Source organism: Chaetomium tenue, assembly GCF_020726465.1.
Source record: "Chaetomium tenue strain MPI-SDFR-AT-0079 chromosome Unknown F5144scaffold_1, whole genome shotgun sequence".
In the NCBI taxonomy this organism is placed as follows: domain Eukaryota; kingdom Fungi; phylum Ascomycota; class Sordariomycetes; order Sordariales; family Chaetomiaceae; genus Chaetomium; species Chaetomium tenue.
The window spans coordinates 2391641-2407913 of NW_027117329.1; the positions used below are offsets into that span (position 1 = coordinate 2391641).

The following is a 16273-nucleotide window of genomic DNA, read 5'->3' on the forward strand; positions in this document are numbered from 1 at the left end:
GGGTTTTGGGGTGTTCTTCGGATTAAGCCGACCAGTTCGTTATCGGGAACGTCGCGAAGGCATGGAAGGCAACTCGGGTCATTGCCCAAGCAGCTGGGAAATCTGAGATGACACCCTCTCGTCATATTTGGCACCATGGATAGCGCACCTGACCGTTCAGGTGACAGCACCACCGACTGTCATGGAAGCTGAGGAGAGTCTCGCGCTCGCCCAGTCCCCTCACAGTATTCGCATGGTGGGGCCGCCGTCAGCAAGCAAACGGGGACCCTTTTTCCCCGATCAGATCTGCAGCATGCTTTAATCGTTTGCCACGGCACCCGCATAGTGTTATTCATTCCTCTGTACCACCATCAAGCCATGGAGACCCTTCCTTCGACCAAGTCCCGTGCCCGCAGGCTTCATGCGGGCCTCGTTTAGCGCCCTGAGACTGCTGCAACTTCTCTTCCTCTCGCCGGGTTTTCGTCATTCGGGTCCGCAGTCAAAAGTCGAGAAAGTGAGCTTTCATATTAGTCACACCTGCGTTCAAACCAGTCATCGTCTTGATCCGGCGGCACTTTGTTCTGGCGCGGGGGTACCTCGGCACAGACAGGATACGTCCGGGTCAGTCGCACAAGGCTCCATCATGGTCGTGAGTTTCGACTGCCCCTGCCCTGCTACCTTCTCCGTTTACCCCTGCCGTGTTCGAATGAGGCGAATGAAGCCGGCGATTCCCGCTCTCCCTCTCACAAACTCGAGAAAATTATCAAGGGATTCTCATGCCTAACGTCATATCTTCGTGTTAAATGTTAAAATATCTCTGAATAGCTGCTAGAAGTTCAACTAGATGAAGAACAGGCAGGGATCGGCCGTTCGTCCAGCGCCGTGGAGGCCGGCGAGCACCCATGTCCAGCTTACCCGTTGTCCCAACCCAAGAAAACCTGCTCCCCAAACGGGAGAGAAGAAGGAAGCCGTCCCGCCCCTTCCAACACAACCCCTCTTTGCGCAGGAAGGGCGGATTCCCCGGCAAGGGATCCACATGGCGGTCCGAGGGAAAGGGCGCTAGCAGCACGCGCCGCATCTTGATATTGGGTAAGGAAGTCGTCGTGGGGACCATACACAGTAGGTAGCGACGGCCTGATATCTGAAGGACGACAATTGAGGTGGAGTAACTCCCAACGTACGAAGTCCCTTGACGTTAAATGATTGGAAGTTTCATCGCAAAGTCGCTCAACGGGTTTGGACGGTACCTATTCTCTCGTTTGCGCCAAACAGACCGCAAATACATACCTTCCTAGCTGTGACCCGGTCGGCCTCAAGCTGACGGGTCTCGGTCCAGGAGAGAGTGAGCGTTTTTGTCGTCCGAATTGGTGCTGCCGCAGCTCGTGTTAATGATGATAACGCCGCGGCAGCCGTTAACAGATGGATGCAGGGTGCCCCGCTCTGCCTTGCCGTAACAGGACAGGCGCCAAGCCATTACCTGAAGGGGACTAGTCTGGTCCCCGCGTGTGTCCTGCAGCCGTCCAAGTTCTTCGCAGCATTTTTGAACCTGACAGGAGCCATGGCACCCTAGACCTTTTCTTCGAGACACGCCGCCCGTGGCAAAGACCCGAAGCCGACGCGAAAGTGCTTTTCCTTTTCAAAACCTGAGCTCCCCAGCTCCCCCAGCACCCCAGCTTGAGCAACTCAGCAGGGAATCCGATGAGTAAAAGGAGGAGGCGACAAATCAAGAGGAAAAGCACGCACCCTGCCTGTTCCCGCGTCCCTGCCTTTTTTTTATAACTTTTACCCTTCCATTCGACACCCGATTCCCTGGAAGCAGCAGCCCGTGGATTTGCGCCAACCACATGCACGAGCATTCCTGGTCTGCACCACCCAGCGCGCGCCCGTGCATTCCACACCGGGAAGTTTGAGAAGGAAGCTCTGACGACTTTGCTTTTTGGTTGTGTCGCCCCTCCACCCCCCCCTTTCAAGCCAGCTAGACAGCCCAACTATATCAAGACACGTCGTGTCGCAGACCCATCGACGTGTGGTCGACGTCGAACGGCACCGATGTACGCTGCACAGCCCAACGGCGCCGATAGTGCAACAATCAATCCAGCCGCGCTCAACACAGGTGCGTCACTGGGAACTGGGACCCCTTCCTTTTTGCTACTGGTGCTGTTCTACCCCCCCCTCCCTTGCACCTAGCATGAGAGAGCTTGTGCGCGCATCGCAGACTCCAAGCTCCTGTGGTCCCGCGATCCGCGAATGTACACCACCACCACCGTTCTGTCTTCTCGTCCGGGTTGCTTGAGCCCTCGGTTCATCGAGTACAATCTTGGTTTTTCTTGTCACAACATCGAGGCTTCAAACCCGATGCGCCCGTTCATCCTTTGTTGCCCATCATGCTGTCGCACCCCTTCGCGATGGGCCTACGCGCATCCTTCAACTCGGCTTTTTGCCCCTCGCGCCGCTCAACGCGCAATGCTAACCTCAGTCCGGCGCAGACCTGATTGACCCTCCCCCTCGAGGCGTCAAGCGGAGCCGATCCCCTGACGATTTCGGGGACGCAGGGCCGCCAGGTTCGGCTGGTGATGACGGTATGTTGTGTTTGTTTCTGTGTCGCTGAAGCGCTCTACAACTGAATCGGCCGTTCCCACGTTGCACCCCGCTGGCCGTGCAACCCCCTGCGCGTATGACCCGCGAACACAGGCTAACAGAGCCATCCGCGCTTTCAGGTGGTGACAAGCCTAGAAAAAGAGGAAGACCGATGAAGTCCCGTACATCTGGGGGCGTTCCCGAGACCGCCGTCCCGGCACCTCTCCCGCCTCTCCCGCCTACCCCCCAGACCATCCCACCGCAGACACCCCAGAGTCAAAATGCGCCCTTGCCGGCCCAGACACCCACCTATGCCCCGCCTCAAGCGTCGCCGCCGAAATCCACCCCCACAAAGTCCACTCTGAAGGCGCTCCCGACCGTACGCGACCACACGACGGACCAGCTCGGCCCCGGCGGGGACGAGTACCTGCCGCGAGAGATCGACGAGGCCGGCGAGAAGAAGGTGATGCCCAACGGCCAGCTCACGGGGAATCGCGAATACCGCTGCCGGACTTTCCTCGTCCCGAACCGTGGAGACAAGCTTTTTATGCTCGCCACCGAATGCGCGCGCGTACTCGGATACCGAGACTCGTATCTGCTTTTCAACAAGAACAGGTCGCTGTTCAAAATCATTGCGAGCCAGGTTGAGAAGGATGATTTGGTGAACCAGGAGATTCTGCCATTCTCCTACCGTTCACGCCAGATTGCCATTGTGACTGCCAGGAGTATGTTCCGCCAATTCGGGAGCCGCGTCATTGTTAATGGGAGGAGGGTCCGCGACGATTACTGGGAAACCAAGGCGCGCAAGCAAGGGTTCACAGAGGCCGACCCGGCAGGCGAGAAGCGACCGGGCGCTTCCAAGGCTCGCGAGGCCGAGGCGAACCACAGCACATCGATACTTGGAGCGCCCCATGGCGAGATCGTTTACAGCACCAACCCGGGCCAGTTCGGCGGTGCACCCCAACCGCAGCTCGTTCAACCAGGTATGCTTGGAGGACCGCCAGGAAGCTCGACCAGAATGCCTGTGATAACACTAGGACCAGACTATAGCGATACACGAAGCAGGGATTATTCGAGCATCTTGAAGACGGGCCCCCGTCAGGAGATCACCGGGCCACCTTACCAGGACCGGATCCAACCGTCTCCCATTTCGGAATTACATGCCCAGGCCCATCACGCGGCCGAGTTCAACCGGACTGTTAACCAGCAGCGAGAGATGCGCAATGATTACATGCAGAGCATTTGGCGGAGACCGCATGAGCAACCCCCTCCAACGACGCTGAGCCAGCCTGTCACCTCGACCGATGCTGCCGTGCCGACCAGCCGCGCCGGCGCAGCACCCCACAGCAGCGCTAGTAACCTGCAGCAATCCGGCATCGTCCCCAACCAAAGCCCTATGATGATGTCGGCCGCGCCCTACGCTCAGCCCATCCACGCACAGAACCCGGCCGGCCAGAACACACTGAGAGGTATCACCCACGACCCAGCCCAGAGCACGTCAAGACCAGCATATCCGCCTTCGGGCTCCGCCGGCACCCTGCCGCAGGCCACGCAAAACTACAGTTACTCGCAGCCCCAGATGTGGCCCCCTACGCCCCAAACGCCCCAGCACGGCTACCCTGCCTACACGACCCAATCTCAACCTTCCCCTCACCCGCAGCAATCACCCGCTCCGCAACTGCGACATTCGAGCAGCTCGGGCCCGGTGCAGCCGGGAGGTGGTATGTCCTACCCAGGAATGCCTGCCATGGGTCAGGGATACGGCGGCGCGGGGGGCCAAGGGATGTACTCGGCCGACCAGACACCGCGGCAGTACATGCAGCAGAGCCCGCAGGCACCGGCGGTCACCCAGGCTTGGTCGCAGCAACAAGCGCCAGGACAGTGGTGGCCTAATCAGCCACAGTGACGGCATCCCGAAAAGCCGTCGCCAAGGCCCATATGTTGTTGACTTGGTCCGCCGGGGGGTGGTTGACTGGCTGGCTACCAATGCGCGCTGGGCGGTTGTTGATACCCTGGGCGGTTTCTCTTCTGGTGGGCGGATTTCTCCCCATTTCTTTGACTGGTTCAGGCATCATCCGTTACTGGGCGGGAAGGCAAATTGCTTTCAAGGAAAGGTGCAGTCGGCTTGCAGCATTCGGGCCGGGCAGGGGAGGGTATCAGTCCAGGGGATAGAGGAGTCTGGCGAGGGCATATTTCACCAGTTCTGTTTTCTATGATACCTCACTCTTTTTTCTTTGGTTTCTTTGGTTTTCTTGGTATTTCTACCTTTCGGCGCCCCGCCCGTCGCCAACTCTTCACGATACCCACGACGGACCCGACGCCAACAAACACGGTTAACGACTGTCTGGTTAACGATTTTGGATTACCTCACACCATATTCGACCCGGCGCCGGCGAACCTGGGCTTGTCTGGAGGGAGGCGGCAAGTTTGGACTTGGAACTTTTTGTCTTTCTACACCCGCTATCCCTATCGCCACTGTTCTCCTTCCCCCTTTTTTGAGTACATCATTTATTGTTATCACGCTTGTCATGGAGGGTTATGTGTCGGCTGGCTGATGCTGGGGGAAACTTGGGAGGCACACATTTTGGAGGTTTCTCTCGCGCTGAAATTGTACCGCCGCCCGTCTTACCGTTTTGTTTGGTCGAACCTGCTTAACCTTGTTCTCTTCGCTGCGTGTTGTTTACCACTTATTTACTCACTTTACCCACCACCACTGCTTTTGGCCGGTTTTCAACGCACTCGAACCTAAACTGAGGCTTCTGTTTTGAGCCACCTTTGTGAAGGAGCGTTGCTGGAGTTTTGGTCGTTATTCCATCCCGTGTTCCGTCTTCCACCCACCCCGTCTACATTGGAGGCGTGTTTTCATGCGCGTTACTGTGTTTGGGTTGCACCACATCTTTCTGTGTGAGAGGGCTAGCTGACTTCTAGTTTCTGATGTGTGACCTTGGGGGTTTGGTTCGGTTCCGGTTCGGTTCGGTTCAGCCCTCTCGGCTTCGGTTTTGTTCCCATTTGTGTCTCTTGTTCCTGTTCTGCATGGAAATGGATGGCTGGGACTTGTTTGGGCCGGGGCGGGAATTTTGATTACTCGCGACTAACTACCAGGATGGCGACTTTTGAATGGTAACTAACACGTGGGTGAGCAGAGCACATTGGATAATATACGCGTTCCTTTAAACTGGCATTCCCTGTTCAGACTGATGGCGGTATGCTGAGAGCATGGCACTGAAGGTGCATTCGTCTGTCCTATTGGGCGGTAAACTCGGACGGATGCCCAATGTTTGCTCCCACGCCGCCGTAGCTGAAGCAAACAAGCACGACATGTGACTGGAGCACCCCCCATGGCCTTGCTGTCGACGGCCAAGTTTTGACTGCCGAGACGTTGGGCCGGCTGGCCAGCTACCCGAGACTCTATCATTTTTGCCAAGTTTTTGTGGAACTTGACAACCTATAACTCCGATCTTGACTAGCCGATCTGGTGTTTTCGGATCGCAGCCCCTCGGCGTCCCGTGATGGGGCTTTTGGAGATGCCGTATCCCTGCTAGGACGAGACCGGTGGGCTTGGGTTCAGTCACTTGACTCGGGGAATGAAGTCACCAGGCTGCCCAACACGGTTTCGACAATGCAACTGTACGGAGCTACTGGGCCAGAACTACAACCTGGTAGGCCAGTCCAATGGCCGACATTTCACCGATGTCTCGCCTTGGGCGGGCGATAGGTGATAGGTAACCTGCTTTGTTTTTTGTTATGCAGTTGAGGCCGGGGAATACGAACAAACGCGTTGGGAGCGTGAGTTTAGAGAGGGGCCGTTTTTTATATACCCCCGCCGTAGAGAATAAAACGGAATAGCCTGCATGTAGCGTTAGTGCACTGCAACAAGCCGGCGCTCGAATCATTACCGTTCTATTTGGTCAAGTATCGCAACGTAACCTGCCACCAGCCAAGTAAAGCCGCCCGCCAACCCGCCCACCAGCCCGCCCACCGCAAACCCAAGGGCGATAGACACTCCATCACCAGCGCGCGTTCGTTTTCTTTCTAACATGCCACCCCCACCCACTCCGTAGACCCAGCCTGCCTCGCCTCAGCCCGTCCAGCACCCCCGTACTCTTCCCCTAATCACTATCGTCATCCAGCGCCTCATCCTCATCCACCCTGTTCGCCCGCTCTTCCAACTCATCCCCCCTCCCCTCCCCATCCCCATCCTCACTCTCCTCATCCTCATCCTCCTCCTCCTCTTCCTCATCTTCTTCCTCCTCCTCCTCATCTTCCTCCTCTTCTTGCTCCTCCTCCGGCACCGTCTCCGCATCCGAAACCTCCCCCTCCCCCTCCTCCCCATCCACCTCCATCCGCACCCCAGCCCCAGCCCCAGCCCCACCCGCACCAACATCCAACCGCGCCTTCTTCACCGCACGCCCCTCCGAACCACCGGCCCCCGGAGCCGGCGAGCGCTCCGACAGCAGACTGCGATCGACCTCGGTCTCGTCGCCGTCGTCACCACCACCACCATCCCGTGTGGTGGACCCCATGCTCAGCATGGACGCGTCGGCGGCGATGCCGGCGTCGGTCGTCATGGACTGGTTGGCCGGGTCCGTGGAGCTGCTGGCGCCGCCGGCGCCGGCTTTTTTGGCGGCGGCGACTTTTTTGCGGTAGGTGGAGCGTTTGGAGGTTTGGACTTCGTTGAATTCTGTGTGTTGGGGGGAGGGGTTAGTGGGCGGTTGGTTGGTGGGGAAATAATAGGGGGGGGGGGGGGGGGCGTACTAGCAAACTCGGCCTCGAGGCGCTCGCGCATGAAGCCGTATTCGATCTCGTCGAGGGCTTTGAAGACGTCGGCGGGGTTGATGGTTTTCTTGTTGGCGCCGACTGTGAAATCGTTGGCGCTGAATGTGGTTTATGTTAGATACAAATACCTCTCTAGGATTTGGAATGGGGATGGGGTGATGAAGACGTACGCGTTGGCTAGGTGGCTAATAAACACGGTTGCGCTCTTGGTCATCGCCAGAATGGCGTTGGCTTGTATCTGTGTGTTGGGCGGTAGCACGCCCTTTGCCAACCGGGTGATGATGGATTTGGGCAGCGTTAGGTCCTACAACCGTGCTTGGTCAGCCTTGTCCGCGTCGTCACTCCATGATGGCCATGCACACCTCGATTGTCAGCGTATCCCTCTCCCTCTCTCTTTCCCTTTCCTTGTCCTTCTCTTTCTTATCGCCAGTCTGTTGCGGGCCGGGTGTGGAGCCGGATACGGAGGGTTCTGCTGTTGCTGATGCCGCTGGTGCTGCTGGTTCCGGGGCGGGGGAGTCTGTAGCCATGGCACTGTCTTCATCGGCGAGCACAAATCTTGCCACGGATACGTCGCTCCGGCGGGCATCGCTCTTGCGCGAGGGCATGGCGGGTGGCTTGGATCTCGGCGGGAGGCGGGAGGAAATATGTGGGAGACGATATCGTCGTAGATTCAGTGGTTTGGGAAGGGGTGACTGATTATGACACGGGCTCCAGGTAGTCAATGGCACATGAATAGGAGTCTGGCGTGATGCTCGTCACTTGCGACTCACGGGTCGTAGGTCTGTAGTTACAGGCAGGGTAGGTAGCGGTCAGTTGTGGAGAAGGAAGTCAAAATTGTGGCGCGTCGCGCTGTTAATTGACGCGTAAATGGATTTAGTTAGTTAGGGGTCATAGCTTCAATTCAAGGGTGGCTACCAGTCGTTAACTCTTAGACCCCTCTTTTCTTCAACTTCCTCACACCTTGGTTTCTGCCATCCCTAAAAATAAGGTGCATCGTGCTCTTTTACAAGAAACTGGTCATTACGGTAAAATCATGTGTTTCTCGCTGTGCCCGAGCATCTCCTGGTCAATTGCTTTTCTGGGGGATTATGGGTGAGACAGGGTTAGGGTTCATTTCGGACCGAGAATAGGGGCTCAGCCTCGAGCTTGAACAGACACTAGTAATCAGACTTTATATTCTTTCTTTTTTCTCACTTCTCCTGATGCCCTCATTACCCCCCCCCCCCCTCCCTTTCTTTACTTGAAGTACCTTTCCCAGATCCAGGGATAGAAACGCCACCTGCTCACTAGTTAGCATTCCTAGTGTCAACCCGATCCTAGATCCGCATTCCCGCCCCCCGCTCGGCCCCGGAAGCCCACAGTTTCAGGTTTCGGAGCAGGAAGGCTTCCCATTTGACGGGCAAGAGCTGTCTGCATGCAAGCTAAAATGTCTCATCACAATGGGACGGCGTCTCTGGATCTGGAGTGTGGGCGTTGCGCATCGAGTGCCGGATTCGGTTGACCATTTTGGTCTTCATACATACACATACATACAAGTTGTGATAGTGGCAACAAGACGGACTGTCTTAGTGTAAGTCTGATGGATTGAGTCGTATTCTTCCACCTAACGGGCTCCCAAAAAAGCACCATCAGTGTGTGTCATTCTGCTAGTAACAGAGAGCTATTCATCCGTCCAAGTAGATTGGCCGGTCCAGGCCGTCGAGAACAAGGTTCTCCTTCCTCAAGCGCTAGTCGGGGTATATCCATCATCTTCGTCACTCATAACACTGATCCAGCCATCGGAAAAAAAAGAAAAAGTGAACCAAAAAGGCCTCGAGTCCCCCTGGTAAGCAAGTTGCTCACCACCACCCCCTCGAGCCGCTCCGCTGGAGTCAGCACCCAGGAGAAAGAAAAGTGAAGACGAAAAGCAAAACAGGCGCCAGGGGGGCTCTCAGCCCCCCAGCCTGGTGAAGAGTGTGAGGTAGCTAAGCGCGAAGGCACGGATAACCTAGCCTTATAACGTAATAACAAAATGTAGGTGGGTGTTGTATCAACCCCCCCTAACCAATAGCCCGCCCAATCTCAGCCTCACCGGGAAACCTCGGACGGGCCGGTGACAGCCCCCCGAACAACACCTCATCACCGAAGGACAGCCTCGGCGGGATGGAGGACGACGAGTACACCCTGGAGTGACTCCCCCTAGGCCCGCTATGGCTCCTCGAATGTTCCCTGCTGTGATGCTGGGCATGGTCGTGGGAATAGCGGGGCGAGAGCTCCAGGTCAGACCCGGTCCTCGACGCGCCGCCCGAGGCGTAGTAGTATTCCCCAAAGCTGCGGGTGCTGCTCCGCGAGCTGCGGGCTCTCGCGTGCTGGGCCCTGCGGCCCGAGTTGGGCGGGACCTTGGAGAGGCGGCGGGAGGGGATGCGCTTCGGGCTGAAGATGAAGGGCTCGTCGCCGGGGACGGACTCGTCCGTCAGGCCCGCGCGGGCGTTGGGGGCGCGGGCTTGGATGGGGGTCTGCGGGAGGGCCTTGTCGAAGCTGGTCTTGCCGCTGTAGGCCGGGTGGTTCTGGGCGAAGGAGCGGCGGGATTCGGCGTCGGTGGACTGGCGGGTCCCTTGGGCGTCGTGCGGTCGGTTGTAGACGATCACACTCGGCGGCTTCTTCACAGAGCTTGTCGACGGGTGCTTCGCGTGCGACGGGGCACCTGTCTCTTTGTTGAAGGCTGCGTCGGCCTCAACGTCGGTATCCCCCGCCGGGAACGGGGCCTTCTCGTCCCTAGGCGACTTCCATCTCTCGATCTCGTCGTCGTCGATGGGCGAGACGCCACGTGAGAGGAAAGGCAGCCGGCGTTGGCGCCTTCTCCGCCATATGAATATCCCCCCTAGTATCAACGCCAACCCCACCGCCGAGAGGATGGTGCTCAGGCTGATGACGAGCGTCCTGTGGCTCCCGATTCCGGAGTCGCCCTCATTTGAAGGCTCAGAGATATCAGTCGCGGGCGGGGTTCCGGTTGAGAAGTTGGTGGTGTCTGTGGGCATAGTATCGGTCATGGAGCCTTCTCCAGACGATTGCCGGTCTACCGTGCTCGAAGGCAGCGAATTGCCAGCATCTGGAGTGGCAGTGGGTACGCCCGTGGGTAGCGGTATAGCGCTAGCCGGAAGCCTAGAGAAAGTGGGCGAGGGCAGTCCTGTTGCTCCTGGGACCGAGAAAGTTAGTGTCGTTGTCGTTGCTTTGATGCTCGGGATCAACCACGGCGGTGGACCCTTCCATTGTCGGGGCTCGATCAGGAGCCCAACTCGAACTTCCGAGTGCTGGTCCAACCCACGAGACACCACCGGCAATGCCCCAACCAACCATCCCAACACTGCCGTGCAAAGAAGCGCCAACAGTATTGACCGGGTCATGGTACATACATTCCCAGAGATAGATGGTGGTCTTAGAGGAGGCGGGATGAGGGGTCGAGGGAAGACAGCATACCCCGATGCTAGGTAGCCATTGGGCGAACACAAGCTCGGATATGCCTCTTTCGACAGCCGGGGAGCACGGTGGAAGGCAAAGGGAAACAATTGTCAAGAATGGAGATGGGAGACAAACGTGGTCAAGCAACTCAGACTGAGAGACCCAACAGCTCGAGAAGCTGTAGGGGCATCGGTCCGGGGGGCACAAAGGCCTTAGTTCGAGTCGGCGGGACCTCGAGCGGGAACGAGGGACAAGTAGACGGAGAGGGAAGCTCCCACGTCTATATCCAGATGCCCTTATTAGAGATAAGGATGGGGGTCACCACGGGACGGTGAGGAGGAGGGAGGGTGGCCTGCCGAGCCATCATAAAAATATCCTGGACATGGAAAGATGGGTGAGTCGGCAGATATACCCCGTGTGCTCGAGCCCACTCCACAGTCCGCAGTCCACACCCACACCGGACTAGGTGGACTGGGCTGGGTTGGCGTGCGTAGCCTCCCCCCCGCCTCCCTTCTACCCCCAAGCCCCCATGCCTGCCCGCCCACACACACTTCACAGACAAGTACATACAGGCACCGCACCATGGCCCGCCCAGGCTGGGGCTGGGAACCACTTTGGGTGCCACGGTGGTGTGTCAGTGAGCGGGCTCGACGCACGCTAGTGGGAACGACGTGCATTGGGGAAAGAGGCGTGCAGCCAAGGGCAATGATGGGCTGTGATGGCTGTGACGGCTGTGACAAGCTTGGGAATGGCTTGAAATGGCCGAAATTGGCTGGGCCCTGAATGCGTGTGCGCTGGCGGCGACCGTTACCAACCGACGGCATCGAGAGAGGCACACAACCATAACTGGAATTATCAAGGAAACCGATCCGCGGGCTGCCGCGCAGGTTTCTGAAACGCCGCTGTCTTGAGTAACCCGGGCCTTATCGCTGGGGATTGGCGTGTGTTGCAGCAAGTGCTTGCAGATGTGGTGGGTGCGTTGGTGGCTGGGCCAGCCAAACAGGGCAAATCAACGGTCTCGGCGACAGACCCCCGTCCAGTCAGGGCCAGGGCCAGGGACAGGGTCGGTACGCCGGTACACGCACAATACCAAGAACGAGTGGAAAGGGGGGGGAAGATCGGGGAATGGTGACATTTACCAGCACACATGGCGTGCACATGGATTGACTTGTGCCTGCGCATTGGGCAGACCGAGAGAGATGGCAGAATCCATGGCAGAATTGAATGAAAGCGAAGAGGCCGCTCGGAAACGTCGGATGAGTCTGCGGCTGCTGCACAAACACTCTACCCACCAGTTCCATTCCGGGCCTGGCTCGCTTCAATGGCCATGTGCGCGGGAGACTCGACGGATTCGATTTCGAGTCCGTGAGATCAGCGGGGGTTTGAGAATTTGTCACCCCATTAAAGAACCCGAAGTCTGCGACAGGACTTGCTTCGTGGTGTGTATCGTGTCTCGGGGATTTCTGAGGAATTTTTCTCGTCGGGAGCGGCGGTCAGGAAGCGGTGAAGGCCCTGCAACATGCAAGATTCGTGTGTGAAGTGGAGAGTTGCGTTCGTTGTTTCTGTTCCTGAAACTTTGAGATCCCTGTAAATTCCCGTAATTACCGGGGAGCAGTGGGTCGTTTACGTGGTCTGTGCGCCCCGAAGCGGGGGATCGCCTTTCCAGAAACAGGCGGGCGCCCAGAACCCTGCGAAGCTTGCCGAGCCTGCCAGGAACCGCTTCGCTTGAGACGACACGCTAACAAAAATCCGATGCCACCTCAACTTCGTCCAGTTCTCTTTTGGAGATGGTTCCTGCATGCCGTCCAAAGTGGCAGCCAACCAACGCCTTCGTATTCACCGTTCTGACAGGGCTCTTGATGTCAGAAGACCGGCCCTGTGGAGGGTTGCTGTCGCACCAAAAGAATCCGAGGAAACCAAGCCGGAATAAAGCCGCTATCGTGATCGTATTCTTCTCTCTGTTTACCAAGTAACTATAACTTTCTGGTGAACGGAAAGTCTCTCTTCCGCTGCAGCCGCCATGGAGGAGGGAAGATAAACGGGCCTGTCGATTTGGAAGCCGACCGTGCGCTGCAGCACAACCGACCTCCCCTCACGAAAGCAAGAGGCGTCCCTGCGCTTAGCAGCCGCCAGAGCGGCAGGCGACACCAGTCGGAATGCTACTCGGCTTTTGTCATCAGGCCGTGCCCGCAGATGAAGGCGCTTGCTGCCGTCCTGCACAACCAAGACAACCAAGCACGGTCCCTCGGCCTTACTCTCGAGAGATCTGCGAGTGCAAAAAAAGTATTTCGAATCATGGTTTTCGCTGCAAGCAAGCTTCAAGGAGCTATTCTAAGCCGTGAATTCTCAAGAAGCTTGCCGGGCCAGACCTGTTCCCGCTTTTTCGGCTTCCCGTCTCCCGAGTGGGCTTGATGGGATTCGCTGTTGTTGGCGCGCAAAAAATAAAAGGCAAACCTCGCAGGCGTGTGTCTCAAGCGGGATTATGCGATGGCCGCCACCCCGCAATCGTGACACTCGCACTCATATCCCACCCCGCTCGATCCGACCGGCATGGTATCGATGGAGTGATGCAAATCAATCAATCTTGGGCGCTTGCGGAATTCCCCCAAAAGGCACGACATAGTGTCAGGAACCTCCAGAGCTCATGTCAGCCCGATGCCCTCATTCCAGTCCCTTCGGGTATGGGCGTAGGACCCGTCAATTTCCTTCAGATCTTTCCTGATTTCCCCTCGTCTCTCTTCTTTGAGGTTCACGATGGACACCAGCGGGCCGCCCCCATCTGCACCCATCATCGAGCCATTCAAGCCCCAGCAATGGCCGAAACTCTCGAAAGAGGGGCCACCCCGCAAGGCCGCAGGAGTTCCTCTGTGACGTGGCCAGGAATGTGAGGGCCGACATCTCGAGCTCCCAAACCAATCAGCTACACCAGATGCAAGACATCTGTTCAGCCCCGGATAAGGCTCACCCCATGCATTACACCTTTTTTGGATCCAGGCACCTCCGTCCCGCAACTGGCTCGTCTTGCGGGGTTGGCTGCCATGCCGAGTCCGGAGCATGCTTCGGAGCTTGTCTCGGCGGATCTGATTCGTCGGGTCCCCGGGAAGAGCTGAAACCCGGGAAGAAGATGGTGGCTCGCCATCTCGTTGTCTAACGCAGCCCGAAAGGGGAGCTGTTGGGTCGACTAATGGGTGGGCTTGATGGAGGCTGTGGGGGTTGCTTGACAACTCTGCACGGAAGATCCTAGGACTGGAAACACCTCATCGCCATGACCGCTTCATGTTGTTTTGAATGACAACCATGTTCTGGAGCTGGGATTCGATCTCGTTGGTCCATATCGGCACGACTCGTTTATTCGAGACGGCTCGGGCCCGACCTATCCACTCAGCCCTGTGATCTCCAACGGCTGGTTTATGCGAATTCGCGGCCGCGGCATTTGCCTCACCCAGATTCCTGGAACCTGTTGTATCGTCAAGCTAACAAGTTACGGGACCGGCTCACAGACCTCGTCGCTGACCACCCAAAGTTCTCCAGATACCCTCCACCACCGCGGTTTCTTCGGCATATGTCAAAACACACTCATAAACAGTACTGGAACTTGCCTATGTTTCGGAACATGACAAGCTTCCCAATCGAAAAGCAAAACGCTGCTGACATGCTGACAGAGTCTCGAGTAGAGTGTGATGCATTCCCGGAAACCAGGAATCCGATCCAACTTCTCACCTCCCCACACACCAGATCGTCATAGCCCATTACCCAGGCTGATCCGGGAAGACCATGAGAGTATCACGACAGGTCTTGCACATGGCAGATCACATGACAACGCCCATGCTGCAAGATCGAGGCGCGCTCTGCACTGCATAGACCTCTGAATAGCGAGCTTGTGTTGGGCCGTGATGCTGACCATGGCAGCAACCCAAGGAGAGGCGCAGCTTCAAGCTCTAGCGGATGCGAGTATGGACTGTTGGCCCGTGAGGGCGTGTGCAACCACACCAGCGGCCCCCGAAGGAGTACATACATGGCATGGCATGAGCGTGCTGCGCCGCCCCGGTGGCCCCATCGCTGCGCTGCACCGATGGTGTGCAAAACGGAACCTGCATCATCTTTAGCGTAGCACGGGTTTGCGCAATGGAGGTTCATTGGGCTTGGACGTGTTTGTGTGACATCTCTCTCTCTCTACCAACTGGCTTTTGGTTGTATTGATGGTGGAGGCGATGCTGTGTGTTGAGGTGTGAGATGTCAGCGTGAAAGTACATACATACATCACGGGCGGGTGGCAGGTTTGGGCGAGGAAACGGCGTAACAATTTTAGTAGTCTTTAGAGCTGCGTAGTAACTCGAGTAGGCGACTCGATACGATGCCCCTACTGGCTAGGAAGGCATGAGAAGGGCACTCTTCCGTTGCCCTTTTTTGCTTTGCTTTTACTTCCTTGAAAGGTAAACCCACGCAACGACTCACCAAAAGGTTGTACAAGCTCACTCTGCTGCAGTGTTGGCGCCCGATGTTGGTGCGTGGTTTTCCAGACTTTCTCTGCTTTCTGTGCCCCTGAGCCGCAGCATCATATTGAAGTAGAAAATCGTCTTACATCACCTGCATGCATGCATGCATCGGCGCCTTTTTGCGTTGTAGTCTTGCTGTGGCCCTCCGGCGGTTGGCCCACGTTGTTTATGCACGACTCAGGCCCAGGTGGCGCAGACTTGAGTAGTTCGTGGGCTGGCCGATGGTTTGTCTGCTGCTCTGCGGCGTTGATGGAGTGCATCGCCTGGGTGCTGTTCCCGAGTTATTTCAGGGAAGTTATGATTCAGACTTATGCTTAGGAGCACAAGGCGGAGCGGAGCGGGGATACTGTCTATGGGTGGTGGTTTTGTGATGCAACGGTGTGGTCGTTGACGAGGCGAAGGCATTGGTTCGTAGGTAGCAATTGGTCGATTTGCTAGTAATTACATAGCCCTCGGAAGTGTTTCCATGATGTTATCGCCCTCATCACTGTCTCTATCAATAATGCCAACATTTTCCTTGTGCTGGCTGTGGCCGTCAATAAGAGAGACCTAACAGCAAGTAGGGTTACCTAACAGCTGTAGGAGAGAAAGCGATGATTCCAGCGAGGTACGAGTTCGGACGAAATCAGAAACCGAATATTCAAGCTCTACAGAAGGATGCTTGGGTGCGAATGGTAGCAAAATCGGCAAGCAGTTACATACTTAGCATTCTCTTGATCAAGAAGATAAGAAAAGTAGTCGTCCAAGTGACTTCCATTGTGGTTTGGACTCAAGGCCGGTCCGCTAAAATGTGGGGTGCTACTGTACCCGGGCTGCCGGGCTCAAGCCGGGCCATCACTTACTACACACGGAAGCACCTCCATCACTCCTTCCTACCTAGTCGAGAGACCAAACTTTTGCCGAAAGTCTCTTATTTTCTCCGGAGCGATGTCGGAGAGACGGATGTTCCAAAACAATATCTTTTGCCCGAAAACACCAAATAAGACCGCGTGACCTTCAATTGAACG

At 56.8% G+C, this 16273-nt stretch overlaps 6 protein-coding genes across 6 annotated transcripts; 3 read left to right on the top strand and 3 right to left on the bottom strand.

The window, feature by feature from the left end:
* Nucleotides 1–400: 400 nt before the first annotated feature.
* On the top strand, nt 401–1549 carry F5144DRAFT_543112 (uncharacterized protein; the record flags this gene model as incomplete). The annotated part of the gene is made up of 4 exons (XM_066787222.1): nt 401–493; nt 586–628; nt 835–1068; nt 1437–1549. The coding sequence occupies 4 exons, from the start codon at nt 401–403 to the stop codon at nt 1547–1549; spliced, it is 483 nt and encodes a 160-aa protein (XP_066648313.1).
* Nucleotides 1550–2028: 479 nt separating this feature from the next.
* On the top strand, nt 2029–4462 carry F5144DRAFT_588616 (chromatin remodelling complex Rsc7/Swp82 subunit-domain-containing protein; the record flags this gene model as incomplete). Its single annotated transcript, XM_066789951.1, has 3 exons — nt 2029–2092; nt 2466–2558; nt 2697–4462. The coding sequence occupies 3 exons, from the start codon at nt 2029–2031 to the stop codon at nt 4460–4462; spliced, it is 1923 nt and encodes a 640-aa protein (XP_066648314.1).
* Nucleotides 4463–4609: 147 nt separating this feature from the next.
* F5144DRAFT_30883 (uncharacterized protein) lies at nt 4610–5493 on the top strand. The gene has a single exon (XM_066783947.1). The coding sequence runs from the start codon at nt 4769–4771 to the stop codon at nt 5303–5305; it is 537 nt and encodes a 178-aa protein (XP_066648315.1). The 5' UTR covers nt 4610–4768; the 3' UTR covers nt 5306–5493.
* A 1172-nt stretch (nt 5494–6665) lies between these two features.
* Nucleotides 6666–7937, bottom strand: F5144DRAFT_597508 (uncharacterized protein; the record flags this gene model as incomplete). The annotated part of the gene is made up of 4 exons (XM_066790876.1): nt 6666–7237; nt 7312–7430; nt 7503–7636; nt 7695–7937. 4 exons carry the CDS (start codon nt 7935–7937, stop codon nt 6666–6668), a joined length of 1068 nt encoding a protein of 355 aa, XP_066648316.1.
* Nucleotides 7938–8891: 954 nt separating this feature from the next.
* Nucleotides 8892–11201, bottom strand: F5144DRAFT_555069 (uncharacterized protein). Its single transcript, XM_066787878.1, has one exon. The coding sequence runs from the start codon at nt 10713–10715 to the stop codon at nt 9372–9374; it is 1344 nt and encodes a 447-aa protein (XP_066648317.1). The 5' UTR covers nt 10716–11201; the 3' UTR covers nt 8892–9371.
* A 2826-nt stretch (nt 11202–14027) lies between these two features.
* Nucleotides 14028–16129, bottom strand: F5144DRAFT_543117 (uncharacterized protein; the record flags this gene model as incomplete). Its single annotated transcript, XM_066787223.1, has 8 exons — nt 14028–14227; nt 14269–14323; nt 14503–14528; nt 14786–14861; nt 15226–15312; nt 15353–15536; nt 15712–15815; nt 16109–16129. The coding sequence occupies 8 exons, from the start codon at nt 16127–16129 to the stop codon at nt 14028–14030; spliced, it is 753 nt and encodes a 250-aa protein (XP_066648318.1).
* Nucleotides 16130–16273: the final 144 nt, after the last annotated feature.

What these genes read in the sequence shown, in the direction of transcription:
- F5144DRAFT_30883 (XM_066783947.1), top strand. Translation starts at nt 4,769, where the DNA reads ATGATACCTCACTCTTTTTTCTTTGGTTTCTTTGGTTTTCTTGGTATT.
- F5144DRAFT_555069 (XM_066787878.1), bottom strand. Translation starts at nt 10,715, where the DNA reads ATGACCCGGTCAATACTGTTGGCGCTTCTTTGCACGGCAGTGTTGGGA.